Source organism: Apis cerana, linkage group LG1 (assembly GCF_029169275.1).
Source record: "Apis cerana isolate GH-2021 linkage group LG1, AcerK_1.0, whole genome shotgun sequence".
Taxonomy (NCBI): domain Eukaryota; kingdom Metazoa; phylum Arthropoda; class Insecta; order Hymenoptera; family Apidae; genus Apis; species Apis cerana.
This window is the reverse complement of record NC_083852.1, coordinates 18,237,585-18,255,519: the sequence shown is the minus strand read 5'-3', so window position 1 is coordinate 18,255,519 and position 17,935 is coordinate 18,237,585. Positions and strand designations below refer to the sequence as shown.

General features: G+C 38.9%; 1 protein-coding gene across 2 annotated transcripts in view; it reads left to right on the top strand.

The window, feature by feature from the left end:
- The window catches only part of LOC107994300 (protein madd-4), a 187,460-nt gene that overhangs the window by 72,620 nt on the left and 96,905 nt on the right, over positions 1-17,935 (top strand). The window contains exon 2 of one of the 2 annotated variants that reach the window (XM_062087272.1): positions 931-945. The exons of the other annotated variant lie outside the window; for it this stretch is intronic. Coding sequence (XP_061943256.1) covers positions 931-945 — 15 coding nt within the window. The remainder of the gene's footprint in view (positions 1-930; positions 946-17,935) is intronic. 2 annotated transcript variants of the gene reach the window in all.

Genomic DNA, 17,935 nt, shown 5'->3' with positions numbered 1-17,935 from the left:
TCCGCTGCAACAATGATGCAATTCAAATTTTTTCAAAGTTTGAATTGGATACAAAAAAAAAAAGAATCGTTATATATTTTTTATTTGTAGAATCGTGCATTTCCAATCTATCGTTTTTTTCTAAAGATATAATTTTTTATATCATTGTTAAGCAATATATTATATAACACTCGTTATCGTTGATACATTATTTTCCATTTAATCGAAAACTGGAAAAACTTTGATCAATTTAAATTTATCTCCAAGAAATTCACAAAATAACTCAAAAATATTTTCAGATTTATTCTTCGATCGACTACTTCGCATACTCATTAAATCATCGACCGGTTAAACTTCCCAGAAACACGGAGCAAAGATCCAAATATGGCTCGTCTTAACGGCGTCCCCCCACTTTCAATGGTGGAACAATATCGTAAATACCCCATTAAGGCATCGTAATACATGCTCTCACGAAATCCATTTGTTTTATGTTCATCGATGGTTTCGAGATGGAGATTACAGACACCATTTACCGATAATGGTAACTATTTGTTCGATTGGATCCGGATACGCGGGTGGTTCTTCTTCGAGGAAAAAGAATGATCGACCGCCACGACGGAAGGAAACGAGATTTAAGTTTTTAATGGTGAACTGTGGCGGCGGCAATGATGGAAAGAGAGAGCGAGTCGGTTTATGGGAAGAGAAAAAGCGTTGTGCATAACCGAAACCGTGAGACCACGTGCAGAGTGTTCCCTTTATATTCGTCAAGTGGCGTTTATCAAAGCACTTGTCGAGGCTACTTTCCTTCTATTCACGAGTCATAAGCATTTTTGTAGAAATTGTTACGACGACGTGGAATGCACTTGGAGATTATGGACTCACGGTCGCGCATGCATCATGCTGTAGACGTAATGGAGCAGTTTCGATAAACGTTTTACTTTTGTGTTTCAGGTGTTCTGTCTTCAGGTGAGTTTTCTATCCTCCGAGGACGTATAGTTACGGATACTTATTATCCCAACGTAAGTAAAAATCTTTTGAAAGCTCATTGTATCGCGTCCTGGCGGATTAATAGGAATAACTCTTTTGTTATTCATCCCGGATCTTTCCCTTGGAAAATACTCGTTTGTCCCTGGCAAGAAGGTTCATTGTCGCTGAGAAATTCATTAAACTCCTCCGTATTACGATTCTTTGACGAGCTTTGTACAAATCCTGCATAAAATAATACAAGCTTTTATTTAACGATCAGCCGAGGATCAAAATTCAAAAGCTCCGAGCAAAGAGAGGACAGAATCCCAAAAGAAAACGATGTATAGGAAGATTACTCTTGTATAATTGCAATTCTATTATTTGCCCGGGAAAATTTCACCGCGCGAAATATATCGAATAATGTTGGAACGGAGCAAGATATATTTTAATTACCGTAGAACAGATGAGGGAAAGTTGGGATTCGTTCGAGCTCGTGATAGCATTAATTTGGCGGAAGCCGCGGCGGTCGGTCCTCCTTGTCCCGGTTCCAGCGTGGTCTGGCCACGCACCACGTACGACGCCGTCGAGATAAGAAGTTCAGTGAAATTATTCAAAGTTAATGCGAACGTAAACGTGGCAACTTTCGGTTGTTACCGCGAGGATCCCGAAAGTCATGGGGAAATTATGAAGCGGAACGGCTGTTTTCCAGCGTTCCCCGTATGAAACTCTGTTTTACGACGGTAATTGTCCTAATTCGAAAAACACGCATAACGTTCGGAGTGTACGGTAGAGTAGAGGCAGGGTCGTAAAGGCTCGGTCAGCCGGAAACGCTGAGGCTTCATTTTGCCCGTTTGGCGGAGTGGTTTGGTTCAAGGGTAGTTAGAGAGATACCTCGAACTACAGGAGAGGATACAGGAATTTGCGGAACTCGAGATAATATCTAGGCTCGACGAAGGGTTAGTTACCGTTCTCGAACCTGTCCTGTGATTGGAAAAGCTCGAACGTGCTCCTCTAATTATCTCTACCACCGATCTTCATCTTAAATGAATTTTTAGAATTCGTATTCGTCGAGATTGAAAGAAAAATTACTATTCGATCCGCAGATATTAAAAGAATCATTCGATAATGAATTTTAACATTTACATTTCGATATAAACTATTCATGACTTCGAATCAATAATTTGCTACTATTCCATAACCAAATCCTTCAATCTCTAATGAATTTCATTAAACATACATTCCCATAATTCTACGTGCGATTGGATGTAACGTAAAAACTCAATCGACCATTTCCAGAAAATCCTCTAGAAGGTGAGGAACGCTTTCGAAATCAGTGTTCGAATCCGTTAAGAGCTGGTCGTTGTCCGTGCGATCGCACTTCAATTTACGAACCTGAATTTCAACCTGACGAAGAGAATCGACGAAGAGAACTGGGAGGAGAATGGAAGTTGGAAGAGGAGGAATAGGAGAAAAAGAAGAAAGAGGCTCGTCGAAGGTTTCTGCGGTCGGTCGACGATGCATCGCCACGAAGCGAACGAAGGAAGCCAACGAAGCGTCAAAGCCAGAAAGAACGGGTTCGGATTCTCTCGCACGCGTCTAGAAAAAGCGTATCGACGACCGGCCCATCTGTATTAGGATTCGAAGAGAGGGAACTTTTTCTAAAGGAGAAGATAAATTTGGATAGAGGAAACTGGGTCCACGCATGACCTGCCTCGATCTTTCCCATCCCTTTCTCCAGCTATTGCTCGTTACCGCATTGTTTATTCTTGGTACTCGCTTTTTCGGTGATCGGTGGTTAGACCGGATGGATTTTGGTTGGACGATCCTTGCGGTTTACCTGGCGCGTAAGTTCGTCGGCTGGAACAACTGGTTTGGTTTGCTAGCGGAGGAGTATTCCGATTATAAGTGGCGGTTTCGAGGATGGAGCGACTTTTGCGGGTTTAGTTCGATTTTTGTATCCGCGGTGCTCGGTTAATTTCGTATAACTCTTTTTACGGCATCTGGTATCGTTTGTACTTATTTTTCGAAATGTCGATAAAATTGAATGGTAATATAATTCGCATAAATTGGTCGGTTGTGTATGAATATAAAAGTCGGCGAGTTGAATGCGAAATACGAATCAAAAGTCGGGAAATTTTTGGAAACGAATATAATAATTCAAGTGAAATACGTGTAAAAGGTTTTCCAATATAGAAATAAAAATGAAAATTATTTTATACCATCGGATGTAATGAAAATCCGACCTGCAGCGAATGTATTAAGTGATAAAATCGTTGATTTCAAATTTATTTAAAATATAAAACGTGTATTTCGCAGATTTTTACTTGTTCGCATCAAAAACACGAAAAATCAAATAAGTGCTTTATAAATATTGTAGTCGACTAAATACTATTTTTATATTCAATACATTTAACCGCGTCAAGAATTCAATAACATTGCAAACGATTAAAAGAGCTAGTTATCGAATTACCCACTTTGCATAAAAATCACGAGGTTCCGAGTTTTTTTTTTTTTTTTTTATATAAATCGAAGATAGTTTTTAACACAAAAGTTGAGATTATTAAAACATTAAATTAACTGCGCGATAAAAATTATACAGGGAGAAGATATTCTATTCTGTGTATCATTTAAGAGTATAACAAAATTGATTCGACGTTTCTCTCATTGACCATTCGCGTTCAAACGCCGTATCATTACAGGTCTTTCTCTTTAATATCGTACCGCTGTCCCCCTTTCTCCTTATTGTTTCTGCGGTGTCGTATCCACGAAGAACATTTCCACGAAACGACAGGGTCGAATGCAAATTCGGCAGTTTCTCGTCTCAGTGGTTGGCCCACAAACAAGCACCTTGGCGCCAGTTAATTCTCGCAAAAAGTCCACCATGGTTTCGAGAGATCTTCGTAAAAGACCTTGGTCCATTCTCTATCGATCGAGAATGCAACGAGGGAAATACGAAATACGGTATAGTCATCTATGCATGTTCGATTAGAATGTAGAATATCGCGAGGCTATAATTTTTAAAGAGGTTTTTAGAAACGACGGAGATGGTGCTCGGGGATGTTGGTTTATTTAATACATAAAATTGGCATAAATCTACGGGGCCGATTTCTTTTAAACATGGAACGAATAAGAGGGTTGGTTTTCTTGTCTAGCATGAATTTATCGTGCGGAGAAAATTCACGCAAATATTCAGCAGCAGTTCATCAAACACGCGATAGCTTTTGCGTTCGAGGATTTCGCGAAGTTTCCCGTTCACTCTAAATTCTATTTAATTTATTTCTCCAGCACGCAATCGTCGTGGCGAATCAATTTTCGAAAAAGACACTCGAACACCGGGAAACGCGTCTAATGGTACTTATTATTCATTAATCGAACACAAATCTAAAGTGCATCTCGTTTGAAAATTTACTTTACTTCTTCCACGAATTTTATTCAAATTCTCTTCAATTTCTCTACACGATTCTTCGATCCCCACGTTCGAACATTCTTTCTTGATCTATTTCTTCGCCATGAAGGAGAAAAAAAAAAAGTAAGGAGGGCGAATCGAAGGCTATCGCTTTAAATAAATCCACGAAACCACACCGCAGTCCTGGCGAAAACATGTCTTCCCGAAAAATAAAGAAGAAGTTTGGAGACTGGTAGAAAAACAACGGTTGGAAATTTATTCGCCTTGCGTTTGCGCAATAGCTTTAATCTAATCAGCCGTGGTCGATCGGCATCGATCAGATCGATACGGGCCATAACCGAGAATATGGTTCACGATTTCAATCTAGTCGGCTGCGATATCCGTTGAAAAAAGAGGCAAATCGAGCGAGTGACGTTGTTGGAAGGGATGAGAACGAAAATAGGAGGAAGGACGTTACGAGTGGATGAAACGAAAGCAAAGTCGACGGATCTACTCGAAAGCAAAATCGACGAGGTAAAAGCCGGGATACCTGAACGTAGGCGAAAGACAAGAAATGGAGAAGTCGTATTGATATTTCGAAAAAGATGACAGAACGGAAGCAGTTGAAGGAAATGGGTGGAGATTGGAGATCTTGAACGAAGAATTTCATATTGGGAAGATCAAGATTTTCGCCGTTCTCTTTATTTACGATTCAATTTTTATCAGAATTCTCTTCTTCTCCTCTGCACTGCTCTTGAGCGTAATTTTTCGCTTTTTCTTCCGAACAGTTTTTTTTTTATTTGAGTGGTAGTCAAAGCTTATTCTCATCCCTCCATCGAAGAATCATCCTTGGATCACAGGATGAACTTTCAAACTATTTTTCTTGGAAAATTCCAAGAATACCTCGCGTATACTTGCAATTCATCGATCTCTCCGATAATAAACCAGACGCCTGGTTTATCTTTAAAACTCGTCAATACGTAAAATAACGTATTCTAAAACGATCCTTTTGTTTTTAAGAATTAAATAATGCTATTCTCGATAAAGAAAAAATTCCCTCAGAAAAAGAAATGTGAAAAATATCTAAATTCGATCAACCCTTCTATATACGATGAGCCAACGATTTACATACGTAACTTGCATCCGAGATACAAAAATACAAAGATTAAAAACAAACAAACAAACAAAGAACGACCTTGGAAGTTGGGAAATTCCGATAGTCTGGAAAGATTGTTCCGTATCCACCGAGATTGGGGATGTAAATCGTAAACTGGCGGAGACAGAGCTCGAGAACTAATACACTTTTTCTCTCCCCTTTTGATACGACCACCGTATTTCTCGATGTGGGAAGGTTGCGAGACAAGGTTCTAAAGATAACGAGATAACCCGTTTCTAGGGTGGCATTCAAACGTCCTCATTTCAAAAAAGACGAGGAGACCCGCTTATTCGTTCCTCCTATCTTCCTATATCCGCACAGATCCAAACTTTTCTGCCTCGTCGCGAGCCTCGATCATCTTTATCCTTTCCACCTGATCGTTCCTCCTCTTCTTCTCCAATTGGATCCAGGAAACGTTGCCCATTATCGTTTCTCACTTTAGCCGCAATTTCCCGTTTTATCGTATTTCGAGGCTAGCAGGTCGTGTCGCGAACTTTCTGGAAAATGTCGTGGAATCCCGAATCTGAGCGAGCATTCCCACTTCCGGAACTCGATCTTGGAAAAGATAACGTGCATCCAGAATAGATGATCGATCATTCGATCGCGTGTAGCGGATATTGAGGATATAGAGGAATCTTTTGGAATAACGAATTAGATTCGAAAAAAGATGGATGATGATCTTTTAATAGTCGAAGAATCGTCTGCATGTTTGGTTAATTAATTCCGACAAGATTCTTTTCGTTGCACGAGTAAATTTACAAATGCAAATGTGAAGATATTCGATGGATGTGACGTACAAAGACAGATTTCTCGATAATTGTATTATAGTAATATGGATCTAGATAGATCGAAGTCTTACTTCTGCTACTAATTACCGAAGTAGCCTGCAGCGGAATCGAAGGGACGGATGTCGAAGGATAAATCAAGATCGCTATCTGTCTAATCACGGCCGGTGCTCAGTTCCGTTTCCCTTTCGGAATTATTTGATAATCCATTAGTAATTACGTTGTCCCAACAGAATAGGTTCCATTGTCATTTATGTCAGTTATATACGTGTACCACGTCTGACAGAAAGTAATTGTCTATCGTATTACTTCGTATTTATATATCAAGTTGCCAATCAATTCAATTTGATCCGACACATTTGATCTGAATTGTCCATCTTTATCTCCAATATATACTTGTTTATTATTAATTTTAGTGAATTTCAATAACGATGATACCTTCTCAAGGCAGAAAAACAAATATAATTAACGACATACAAACGGTTCAAACGATTTTTGTTTAAAAAAAAAAAGTTTGAAATTCAAACGTGGAAACATTCGACGCGCGATCGCAATCCGCCATGCACTTTCGGCATTCTAGGATTTTCGAGCACCGATGCTCGAGCGCGATAGTAGTCGATCGATTAACATATGCAGCGCGGGAACGCATAAAATTGAACGGACGGAAGAGCCGATCGATTACACGTCGATGAAAATTGCATCCCCTTTTTTTCCACGGCTGGATTTCGCGTTATTTTCATTTCCAACGATTTGCACCTGGCACGTGTCACGATGCGCAACGGTCGCGCAACTTTCGGATGTATAATCACGGAGAACGAGCTGTTCTCGGTTCGTCGGCATCCCCTCCCAACTTTTTCGATTACACTCGATCTTGTTTTTGTTTCCTGTCTGTCAGGAGAGCACGATTTTTCCCCCATCCCCTATATCTGGCTTATGTACACGTATCGATGATAACGTGTATCGAATCGATGCGTTTTAAAAAAAAGTGCAGTCATCCTTTTAGAAATCTCCAAGCTTATACCTTTGGACCAAGCCGATAGAGAGAGAGAGAGAAAGAGAGAGAGAGAGAAATATGAAAACATCGAAGAGCGAAACCGAATATTTGGTTGGGAATGTTATTTCGATCCTTATACGATTATTGGTACCGCAATTATTCGTTTGTGAATCGTATCAATTATTAAACGAATTCAATTAACAGTAATAGTATTCAAGGAGGGTGTTTGATAGATTCGATTTCTTGTTTCTGGATGTCTGGTACACTTTCTCCACCCTTTAACGTTCCTTTAGGGGAGTCTACAGTAGCATTCCTATGGTATCCGTCGCGTCTCGTATTTTTTATTGGATATATCGATTTCGAGAACTCAATTTCTATCAATATTCGTTGAAATTATAATATTTATAACATCATGTTATCTTATCATAATATTCGCAAGACATAAGGGTAATATTTTTCCAATTTGCATAGATTATCATTATATAATGATAGGATTATTTTATTTTTTATGACAATATTTAGACCATATTTTATAAACAAATCGTTGTTTAAATATTTAAATTTTCGATTAATAAATCGGCTTTCATCTAAATCAATCAAAATCTATCTCACGAAAATCTATTGAGATGCATCTTTGCGCAATAACTACAAATCGAATTTTTATAAATCTCTCCAGATTCAGAATTCTCAATAATCTCATGCCGCGATTCTCGTAAAAATCCAATGGCGATATTTCGACGTACGTACAAGACATCCATCAAGCCTCGTTGTCAGCGCGGTACGACCGCCTCGAAAGGAATCCTTTGTCGAGGTTAAAAAGGGCCGCGAATCGCGGCCAGGAAATCGGACCCGTGCGAATTCAATCTTAGAAGGGGCCACGATCGAGGAGGCGAATCGAGGAGCCGGCTTTTCATGCGTCCTGCAGCCTAGACGCGAGGCCGACAGCCTTGTCCCGTAGGGGAAATTCGAGTAGCGTACGGGCTTCGGCAGCTGCAGGTGCAACAATATGCCCGTATACGCGAAACCGGCGAATCGATACGTGGCAAGAGGGATGAAATCGAGGCGAAAGAAGGTGAATTTAACCCGTATTTTGCACGAGCGTATCCATTTGTGAATTTAAATAATTCTTATGATAGGCGTATTTTAGGCATAATAAAAAGGAACATTCGGCAAAATTAATATTGATTTTTATTCAGATTCGTTATTCTGTAATAATATTACTTTAATTCTATTCATCTTATATTATAGTTATATTATAGATCAATAGTTTTAGTATTAAAACAACAATCTGAAGATTAAACTTTTTTTTATCGTTTTCCGAGTGAATATTTAAGTTTCATGTTGATTTGCATAATACTTAGCTTGATAACTCGAATAATATTAATTCTCGAGTGTTATCGATGAATTATAAATAAGCATAAAAGTTTATGCTGGATAATAACACTAGATATTAACACTGTATAATAATGTACAAAAAATTCTTTCTATTTATAATATACCCTTCATAAATTAATTCTCTTTTTCACTATATTTTCAAGTCAAGATGATATCAATCAATTTTAAAATATTAGAAATATCTAAAGTAGCTCGGCTCGCGAGATTTCACCTATGTCTCTCCTCACTATTTCCTTTATTACTGTTTTCCACCAGCTGTTGTTTTCAATTGGACAGAAGGCGTTCAAAAGTCTCAATTGGCAATGTTTTAAGACGAACTAGGCGTAATCGAGCGGGCCGAAGAAACGAGCCGAGACGACGACATCGCGCTTTCGCCCGATTGCTCGAAAATCGACGCGGCCCCTTCTACAACCCCCTGAACTTCGATAAAGTTTCCGCCTAAGGGTAATCGATCGACGCCAATTTTCTCGGCAATTCGATATTCCGTTTGGCTGAAGGTACATCGCGCCACGCGCATTTCGTTGATTAAAGACGCAATGGCACAGGGGCTGCGATCGAATCTCCTTCGTTCCTATTTGTCCGTTATTGAAACAGCTGTACCTGGTTTGCACCTCTTCCACGTGTAAACTATTCTGGATATTCTTCGATGAACGATCGAAATTTCTATGATCATCTCTAACTCTTTGCTTCGAGTAAATTCAATTATCTCGTAAGATGTTTTCTTTTTATAAATAATAAATTACGATCAATGATTGTAATAACTCTTTTAAATGGTTGATTGCGAGTTGTTGTTGTACATCTAGAGTTTTCCTTAACAGTGTAAGAGATTAAAAATCGCGAGTGTGTCTCGGTTAGAAAATTCCATCGAGGTGACTGCGAATCACAAAAGCAACCGCTTATGGACGTTGATGTTAACGACGTGCATGGGACCTACATGCATTGAGAGAAGGGAAAAAGAAAAGGGTTGAATGACGAAAAGGAAGAGCAAGGTGGTAGAGAGAGGTCGACTGTGAAAGGAAAAATCGGGTCAGGCGGTACTTTTTACGAGAAAACGATCTATCGCGGAGCACACGCTTCAATCGTGCACAACAAATGTCATAGCAACGATGCTCGCGGTTTTTACGAGGAGCCGGCCATTGTTTCGTTGGATTTACACGAAATCGATAAAAATATGGAACATCTAGCGTTCGAGTCGAGTAAACGCCCGCCAACAACCGGGGAGCATTGCCTTCCTATTCTAGTTTCTTGAATGATGCACGCGGTCTCACGGTTCTTCTATTCGGTTTGTACATGCGCGGGACTTTGCACAAGCTTATCAATATGAATCTGTGAATACAGTAGGTGTGATTATTTTTCGCGTGTAACGAGAATCGGAGGAGAACTATGGCGATTTTTCACTTTGAAATACCTGCGACTCGATAATCTCGATTGATTAGAGACTTATGATGTAGAGTCACGTATTGTTATAAATACCTTGAGAGATTTTGGCTAATAGAATAAACGGGCAAATATTTACGCGAAATGATATTTACGTAATTTCGATATTTCGTTAAATGACCATTTATTAATTTTAGGAATATAAAGTTTAATTTAATTCTTAAGTAAAAGCTATCAAGAGAAAATTGTGTTAAAATAATATTTGCCCGGAGTGAAATTTTGCCCATGATAACATTTAATGATATTAAGTTAAAAATAATCATATTGCACGGCAATATTCGAACTCAAATTGATTCACGGTATTACAAAAGTTAAAAGGATAAAGATAGGAGGAATATATTATGAATATTACATGCAATATTTTATGATTAAATATTGGATAAAATAGGTAATTAAGTATATCTATGTAAATTTTTGCGTGAATATTATTTCATAACAAATTTCCATCGTCGTGGAAAAACAAATTTCATCCGACGATAATCGATTGATAAATCACGCGTAAATAATCTATTGTTATGCGCGTGTAATCCACGCGAATGGGTGTTCCACTTGATGCTCGTGAAGATTAATCCCTTCGACGGCAACGTGTTAATTAGCATACGAAGTAAATTCACGGGCGGTCGAATAACTCACGGCACGTGATAATTAATCGTTTGGTGCGTGGATGAATTGCCGGTATGGTAGCGACAACATTGTTCTGTGCCCGAGTAGTACGATGTAATAATTTGTCCTGCGATTTTCTTCGATTTTACCTTTACGCTTTCCAGAAACGTAATCGGCGTTAACGCTGGGCTAATGATCACCGTAGAAAATAATGGCCACTTTGCTTTAAACAAGAACCACGAACGCAAACGATGTAGGAGCGGATTTTTACACGACATCGTAAACAAGTATTGGTAAATAATTCTTTTTAGAAGAATATAGGAAAGAAGAAAGGAAGGTTTTTCCCCCAATCAATGCGATGCATCGCGTAAATAAATTATTAATAATTCGGCAAACGATATATATTAATCGACGAAAGATTTTTGTCGCATAAAATTTTTCACAATTTTCAGAGTTTTTCGCCGAGGAAAAATATTTATCGTATTTTGTAACGTGGAAAATTCATTTGTAGAATTTTGCTACACCGCGTATTTAAACAAAATTTTCATATCGTCGTGATTTCACGAGAAATTCAAAGGGAATCCGAAAGTTCATCGGATTAACGCTCATCTAATTTTATTGGAACTGGAACAGTTGCTCGTCAGCGCAAAATAAACGCTCCTAATTGTCGCGTATTGAATATGTGGACTCTGTAAATTCAACATAGACCCGCGAATATATAAACGCTAATTAGGCTGGTACATCGATAAATTAAGATAATTAAACGGTAATAATTATCGCGTCGATAACTGCCATTAAGCATGCATGGTTTATCATCGATATCTACGTATGTATAGTATAGCGATCACATCGGTTACAGTTATAGTGTCTTCAACAGCGTCTCGTGTCTCGCGGAACAGTGGTTTGTCACAGCCACAAAATCAAACCGCGATAACCCGTTCTCTATAAACTCGAACGAGAACGACTCCCTAACTTTCACTCTCGCGTCGTCCCCATATTCCTCCACAATTCGCCAGGAAAAACAATTTTCATTCGATGTGGATCGAAATGTTTATCCAAATTGTTATCTATCGATCTGTATAATAATGTGACAATTCTATTACGTGAAATTTATGTAAATACTATACTCATTTATCTGTTATGATCAAAATTTAATCATATTTTCTCTCTCTCTCTCTTTCTCTCTATTATTAATCGCATATAAGATAGACAAACTGTGAATGAATGATACACGCAATTTATCCGTAAACAAATAATCGCAGTTCTAATTGACGAAGCTATTTCAATTTCTCTTCAATCCTCCGTATAATCTGATTTCCACGCGCGATATATCGACATAAAATAAATCAAGGGGGAAGACTATGCGTGATCAACATCGACACGTTGGTCGGTCTGGCGGAAAACTCACGTCTCTCGGCATTTACCTGATTGGCTCGAATTGGTCCGTATTATACCCACGGTGAATTCGATATTACCCCTGTTCCTCAGCTGGCACACGCGTATCGATATCAGGATGGAAACGCGAGGAAAATTCCGTATATTTCCGTTCGATTTCTTAAAAATTATATTCGGCCCAATTTGCCGAAATTGCCGTCTCCTTGGTCGATGCACCAGATGGTGCTACGTGTATATCGGTATATTGCGAGATTCAGAGTCATCCCGATCCTCCTCCACCAATGCTTGGAATCCCATTCTCCATGATCGACATAACGAACGCCATCGTGCTCGAAGCTATTTTATTTTCGAGGGAATAAACGGTGTCGCGGTTAATTCGTTTCCTCGAGCGGGATACAGGATTTTCGTGTTCGATGGATAAGTTTGGAAGAGCGGAAAGATCGATCTGGAAGCATCTTCGTATGAGTACGGATATTACGCACGTCTCGCCCCTGCGGCAGGAAATTGCTCGAGGTAGTTTGATCGGGTTTCGTCGTATTTTTGATATCGAAATGTGTCATCCAAGTTAATACCCTTTGGATATTGCCGAATTTGACGAGGTTCCTTCGATGTTGGAACAATGAGCATCGGTTTATGTGCACTGGAATAAAACAACGTCGTAACTTTTAGAGCGAAAGGCGCAATTTTGTGCTTGTTTCGCGCACAAATTTTACTACGAATGATTTTATGTTTCCAATAATAGCACGCTCGTCATCAATCGTTAGAAATATAAATTGCATCGTTCGTTTGCGCCATATCTTGTTTCTGAATACCGTTGAACGCGTTCATGCGCATGGCATCGCTAAAAAGAAATGCGCAACGTCACTGCTGGAAAATCGCAAGGACGTTGCACATGTGCATCGAGCTTCAAATGTCAACTGTCCTTAAGCTACAGCCTTTTTCCCCCGTTTTCTTTCGCAATTTTATTTACTTTACAAACATCTCGAAACGAACAAGAAATCTCTCGAGGAAGTTATCTCTTTCCTACATTTCTACCTTGCCAACAATTCACTACAATCCTACTACAAATAGAATCACTTTAAAGTAGAGCTCTCTCTCACTGCTGAATCCATAAATACCAAAATTTTAAGTACTCGGATATCCATTCGCTGTATACATCGTATACATTCTTGCTATCCCAATACTCGTATATCCAATTTTCGAAAGGGAGTTCGGATTATACCGACCATTATATCGACGCCACTCGAATGAACCCACGCGTATCTTTACCTTGAAGTCGACGTCGTTCCGTTATATCCGATGATTCATCCGCTCCATTAACCTATCTAATGAATTTATCATCTGGTAGACGCATACCGGGACAGGTATTCAAATAACAGCCAATTACACCAGACATTAACCGACATATAACCACGTTGTTGAATCACGATCGAAGATTTAAAGACGCGTTTGCACGTAGCGAGAAACGCAAAGATCTTCCTCCGCTGGATCCTTCGCGTGGAATCGTGCGCGAAGCTTAAGCTTACATTATCAGGCGACCAGATGCACCCGGTGATATATATCGGTCATGTATCCCCGACAGATCGCCGACATCGATGCTCCTCGACGCTGCCGCGCGGTTGATTAACGCGAGATCAAGCCTGTCGTCCGCAGGCTTCCATCTCGGATTAATATCAAATTCCCCTAGCCTTGGCGCGGCCGCACCAAGGGCCAAAGGGAGAGGACAGAGAGAAGATCGATGCTGGCTCGATGTTTCGCGAGCGTGCATCGATGGCACGAGACTTTAAGCCGGATATGAGCCGCAAAGTGGAGTATCCTTGTGTGCGTTTAATGCAAGTAGAATCGAGCACCACGGAAATGCGCGCTCGTCCAGGGATGCGTGGTGGTTGGTTGCAAGGTGGTCGCAGCAATTTTCGGTTTCCGGGACCAACGAGAATTTCCTGGGGATAAGATTATGTATACTTTTTGGTATTAGCGAGGAGGGAAAGGGAGATATGGTTCTGTTTGTAGGATAATACGATGCTGTTGTCTGGGTCAGGATGGACAGGTTTCGATCGACTTTGCGTGTTGATGCCTCTTTGATGAGGCTTCTGCTTTGTTAGCTGATTCTGATTAGGATATAAAACATTCATATTCGAAACGGATTCGATGTCTATTTTATGTTCTTTTGATATGTCAACTTAGGCATTTAGTCGTTTTTTAATAGATATCCGTGCAATATCAATAATTCAATTTCCATGATCGGAAATTTTATTTATTATAAAAGTTTAAGTGTAATGTGATCGTAACGTGAAAATTTTTCTTTGAAAAAAAAAGATGCATTCAAAAAGACATTTTCTCTCTTCAAAAAAGGATCAAGAAATTGTAGATTAAATAGAATAAATATTTTCACAAAAAAATTAAAAGCTAGCCGTTACGTATCATGTCAACACGATGCCACGAGAGCGCGATACGTGTTGCTATTAATGTCAGGAATTTCCATGAAATTGGTTGCTGAAATTTCGTCGGAAACAACGCGAGGAATTCGACATGGAAGACATGGTGGAAAAAAGACAACTCGTGGAATTTCATCGAACGCGTCTAACGCACGAGGTCGTCACCATTGCCCGAGTTCGAGGCATCATTTGAACCGGTTCCACGGATAACACGATTTTCCGCGGTCGCCGATTCTCCGCGATGACTTCTCGCGTTTTCATCGAGTTTAGAGATGTTAGGGGCTGTCATGGAACCTCGTGCGCAGTAACCGTCGATAACGCGGTTAAAAATAAAAGTTCCCTCAGAGGAGTATCGTATCGCGGCCTGGAAAATGAAAATGAATTCACGAAACCGAGCACGTTTCATAGCGTGATCCCTTCACCTCCTAGTTTTAGTTAAATCCTTTTGCAGAATCCTGTGTGGATTAAAATTGACCATCTATGAATACTAGACAACTCTAACATGTTTATGTTTGGTACAGGTATTGTTATAATAGTTGATAGTAACGTTATTCTTCTCGTAATAGTAGTCTCCTCGATTACTATAGTTTTCCAATCCTGGAGAAATATTTTTTACGTTATTTTTCCAAGGATAATATTTAGAAATTATATTCACCGTTCAGAATATCGTGTTGCACATGGTGCAACAAACCGTAAAAGGGTTAAAATATCGTGAAATTTAATTTCATTCGCGTGAGTCGAGATCGTGGTAGATTCAACCAGGATACAAAATTGAAATAAAAATAATGGGGAAAGAGGAAGGATATTCTTGGCGAGTGGTTTTTCTGATTTGTTGCGCATGATAGGTTTAGAAGATTGCCTTGAATAAGATCGCGAATTAATTAGATAGGTCCGAGACACGTTTGCCGGGTGAACTCTAGGTCTGCGAGCGAGAGCGCGATCCAATTAAAAGTTAAAAACGACCGCGTGCGACCAGCTTCAATTTGTTTCCTTCTGTACGTAACGAACAAATGTTATTGTGCTTCACGGGCCCGCGCGTGGCTGGCATTTTAATAAGTTCGCCACCATAGAACGCGCGTTGCGCATCCTGACAAACGATAATACGCCCACGCGTGGACCACCATCGCGCATAAAGAACGCAATTAGCCAACTGTTTCATCAGCCTGTTAGTGGCCGTGGTAAATGTTGTACCGTTAAGTGCAATATTCGCGAAATTTTGTAATTAATCCTCGGTCTAAATTGAAAGTGTTGACAAGAAAACTGGCAAGGATGATTATTGAAATAAAAATTAAATGTAATTAAATAATGGCTTAAATATATCTGAAAAATTTTGTAATTATTCCTCGGTGTAAATTGAGAAATGTTGGCAAGAACACTTGTATCGTTGAAACGAACATTTCTATTAAGGGAAAAATAGTAGCTACATTTGGAAAATTATTTTATTATGATATTTTTTATTATAATAAATAATAATAATAATATGTATTATTATAATGGCATCAAAAATCTATTTTCGACGATTGATAGAACCAACAGAGGCGGCATAATCGTTCAAAATGGCAGCCGTACGGGAATTGAAATTGAATAATCCTTCCTTATCGATCGGATTAGGTGCAAATATGCAGTACACGTACAGCCTCGTTGAACACCTCATGCTACGTTTGGTACACCTCCACTGACCAGTAAACTGATAAACACTGTTTGGTGTCTACGGTCTGAAGGGGATTGCCGATCGATACCAATAAGCCAAAGTACACAATGCCAATCGGTTTGCTGATCGCTCGATAATCTTTCCCTATTTTTCTGCTCCTCGAAATGCCGTATTACAGGTTCGTTATCCACCTCTTGTTTTACATTACGATGGCTCTTTCGACAGACCTCATTTTGTTTGAAGACATCTTCTACTTTCCTCATTTTATGAAGATATTCCTGGTATTTTTTTTTGTCGGTATTCATTCTTCTCCTATCGTTTGGTTTCTTTTTTATTGCCTTTTATTTACTGTCTTTAGACGTTTTTTCCAAAAAGCTGTTTTTATCGTTTCTTTTATTATTAGATTGCATTTTTTTTTTTTAGGTTTGAAATTTTTTTTATTACGATACATATATCCGTTTCTTTTTATTGTCGAAATTCTTTTTTCGAAATGTTATTGCATTCTTTCTATTATTAGAATTTTTTCTATGATGTTTTTGTATTAATTTTTCCATTGATGGAATTTATTCTTTAGCATCTTTTTTTTTTTACTTGCTGAAATTCTTTTTTCTGCAGAATTACCTTCCTTGAAAAGTTACAGTCTCTGTTAGTGGAATTGTTCCTTTGAATCTCTCCCGTGTTAAGATTGCTTTCCTGAATGTGAAAATTTTTCTATGTCCCTATTGTTTTACAGAATATACTCTGAGAATATATGTATTATCACATAAGCGATGAAAACGGTGACCAAGAAAACGCTAATAATTTTTGGAAAATAATGATGCGTAACAATAACGCAAATAGATAGTCAACAACTTTTTGACACTGTGATACTTATAAAAATGGATGATGGCCGATGACCACTCATCCTTTCGAATGGTACTTGACCCAGTTGTTCTGCGGTAACGTCGTTCTCGAATCAATTATTTTTTAATAAGGCACAGAAATACTTAGTAATATTTTTATCGATATTATCTCATTCTATTACGAATTCGTGCATCTGATTTACCTGAAGAAAATAATTAATAAATACCGAATTTTATATGTGAACTTGTCGATAAAAATCCAAGAATAATTTGTAATCGCATAAAGTATATCTTAATTTGAGTTCTTTATTGAAAATATAAAATACAATCTTACATATCGGTAATCAAATTGATCATTTCGATCGTTTCACTGCATTAAATATTACAACGTATTAAGAGCAATTTTAAAAATAATTCTATCAGATACACGTAATTAGTTAGAAAACGAAAAAATCCGTTAATGATCGGAGAGTTGAAAGATCCGCAAGAAAAACGCGACGATGATGCCTTTCCAACTGTAAAATAAACAGCGGATCGAGAATTGGAAGAAAAGTTGGGACGCGGCACTTTTGTAGTTTCGCGCTCCGAACCTACGAAGGGAGGATCCCTTAAAGTCTGTGAGATTCTTGGAGATCGTTAAGACTTTCGATGAGGCAGAGAGCATCGGCTCTTGGATCTTCGACCTTCTCACACGGAAACTTGCCGAACGAGTGAAAAGGCGAAACCCATCGTTGGTTGTCGGAGGGTTAGTATGAAAAAGAAAAGAAAAAAAAGAAGAATCGACAACGGCCAACCTCAGCTGCGAAACTTCTCGAATCTTTTCCGCTGTCAAGTAGTCATTGTTACGTACGTACCAACAATGCTTGTTCCTTTCTTTCGATTTAGGTCCGCGAAATCGGAAAGGCAAACATT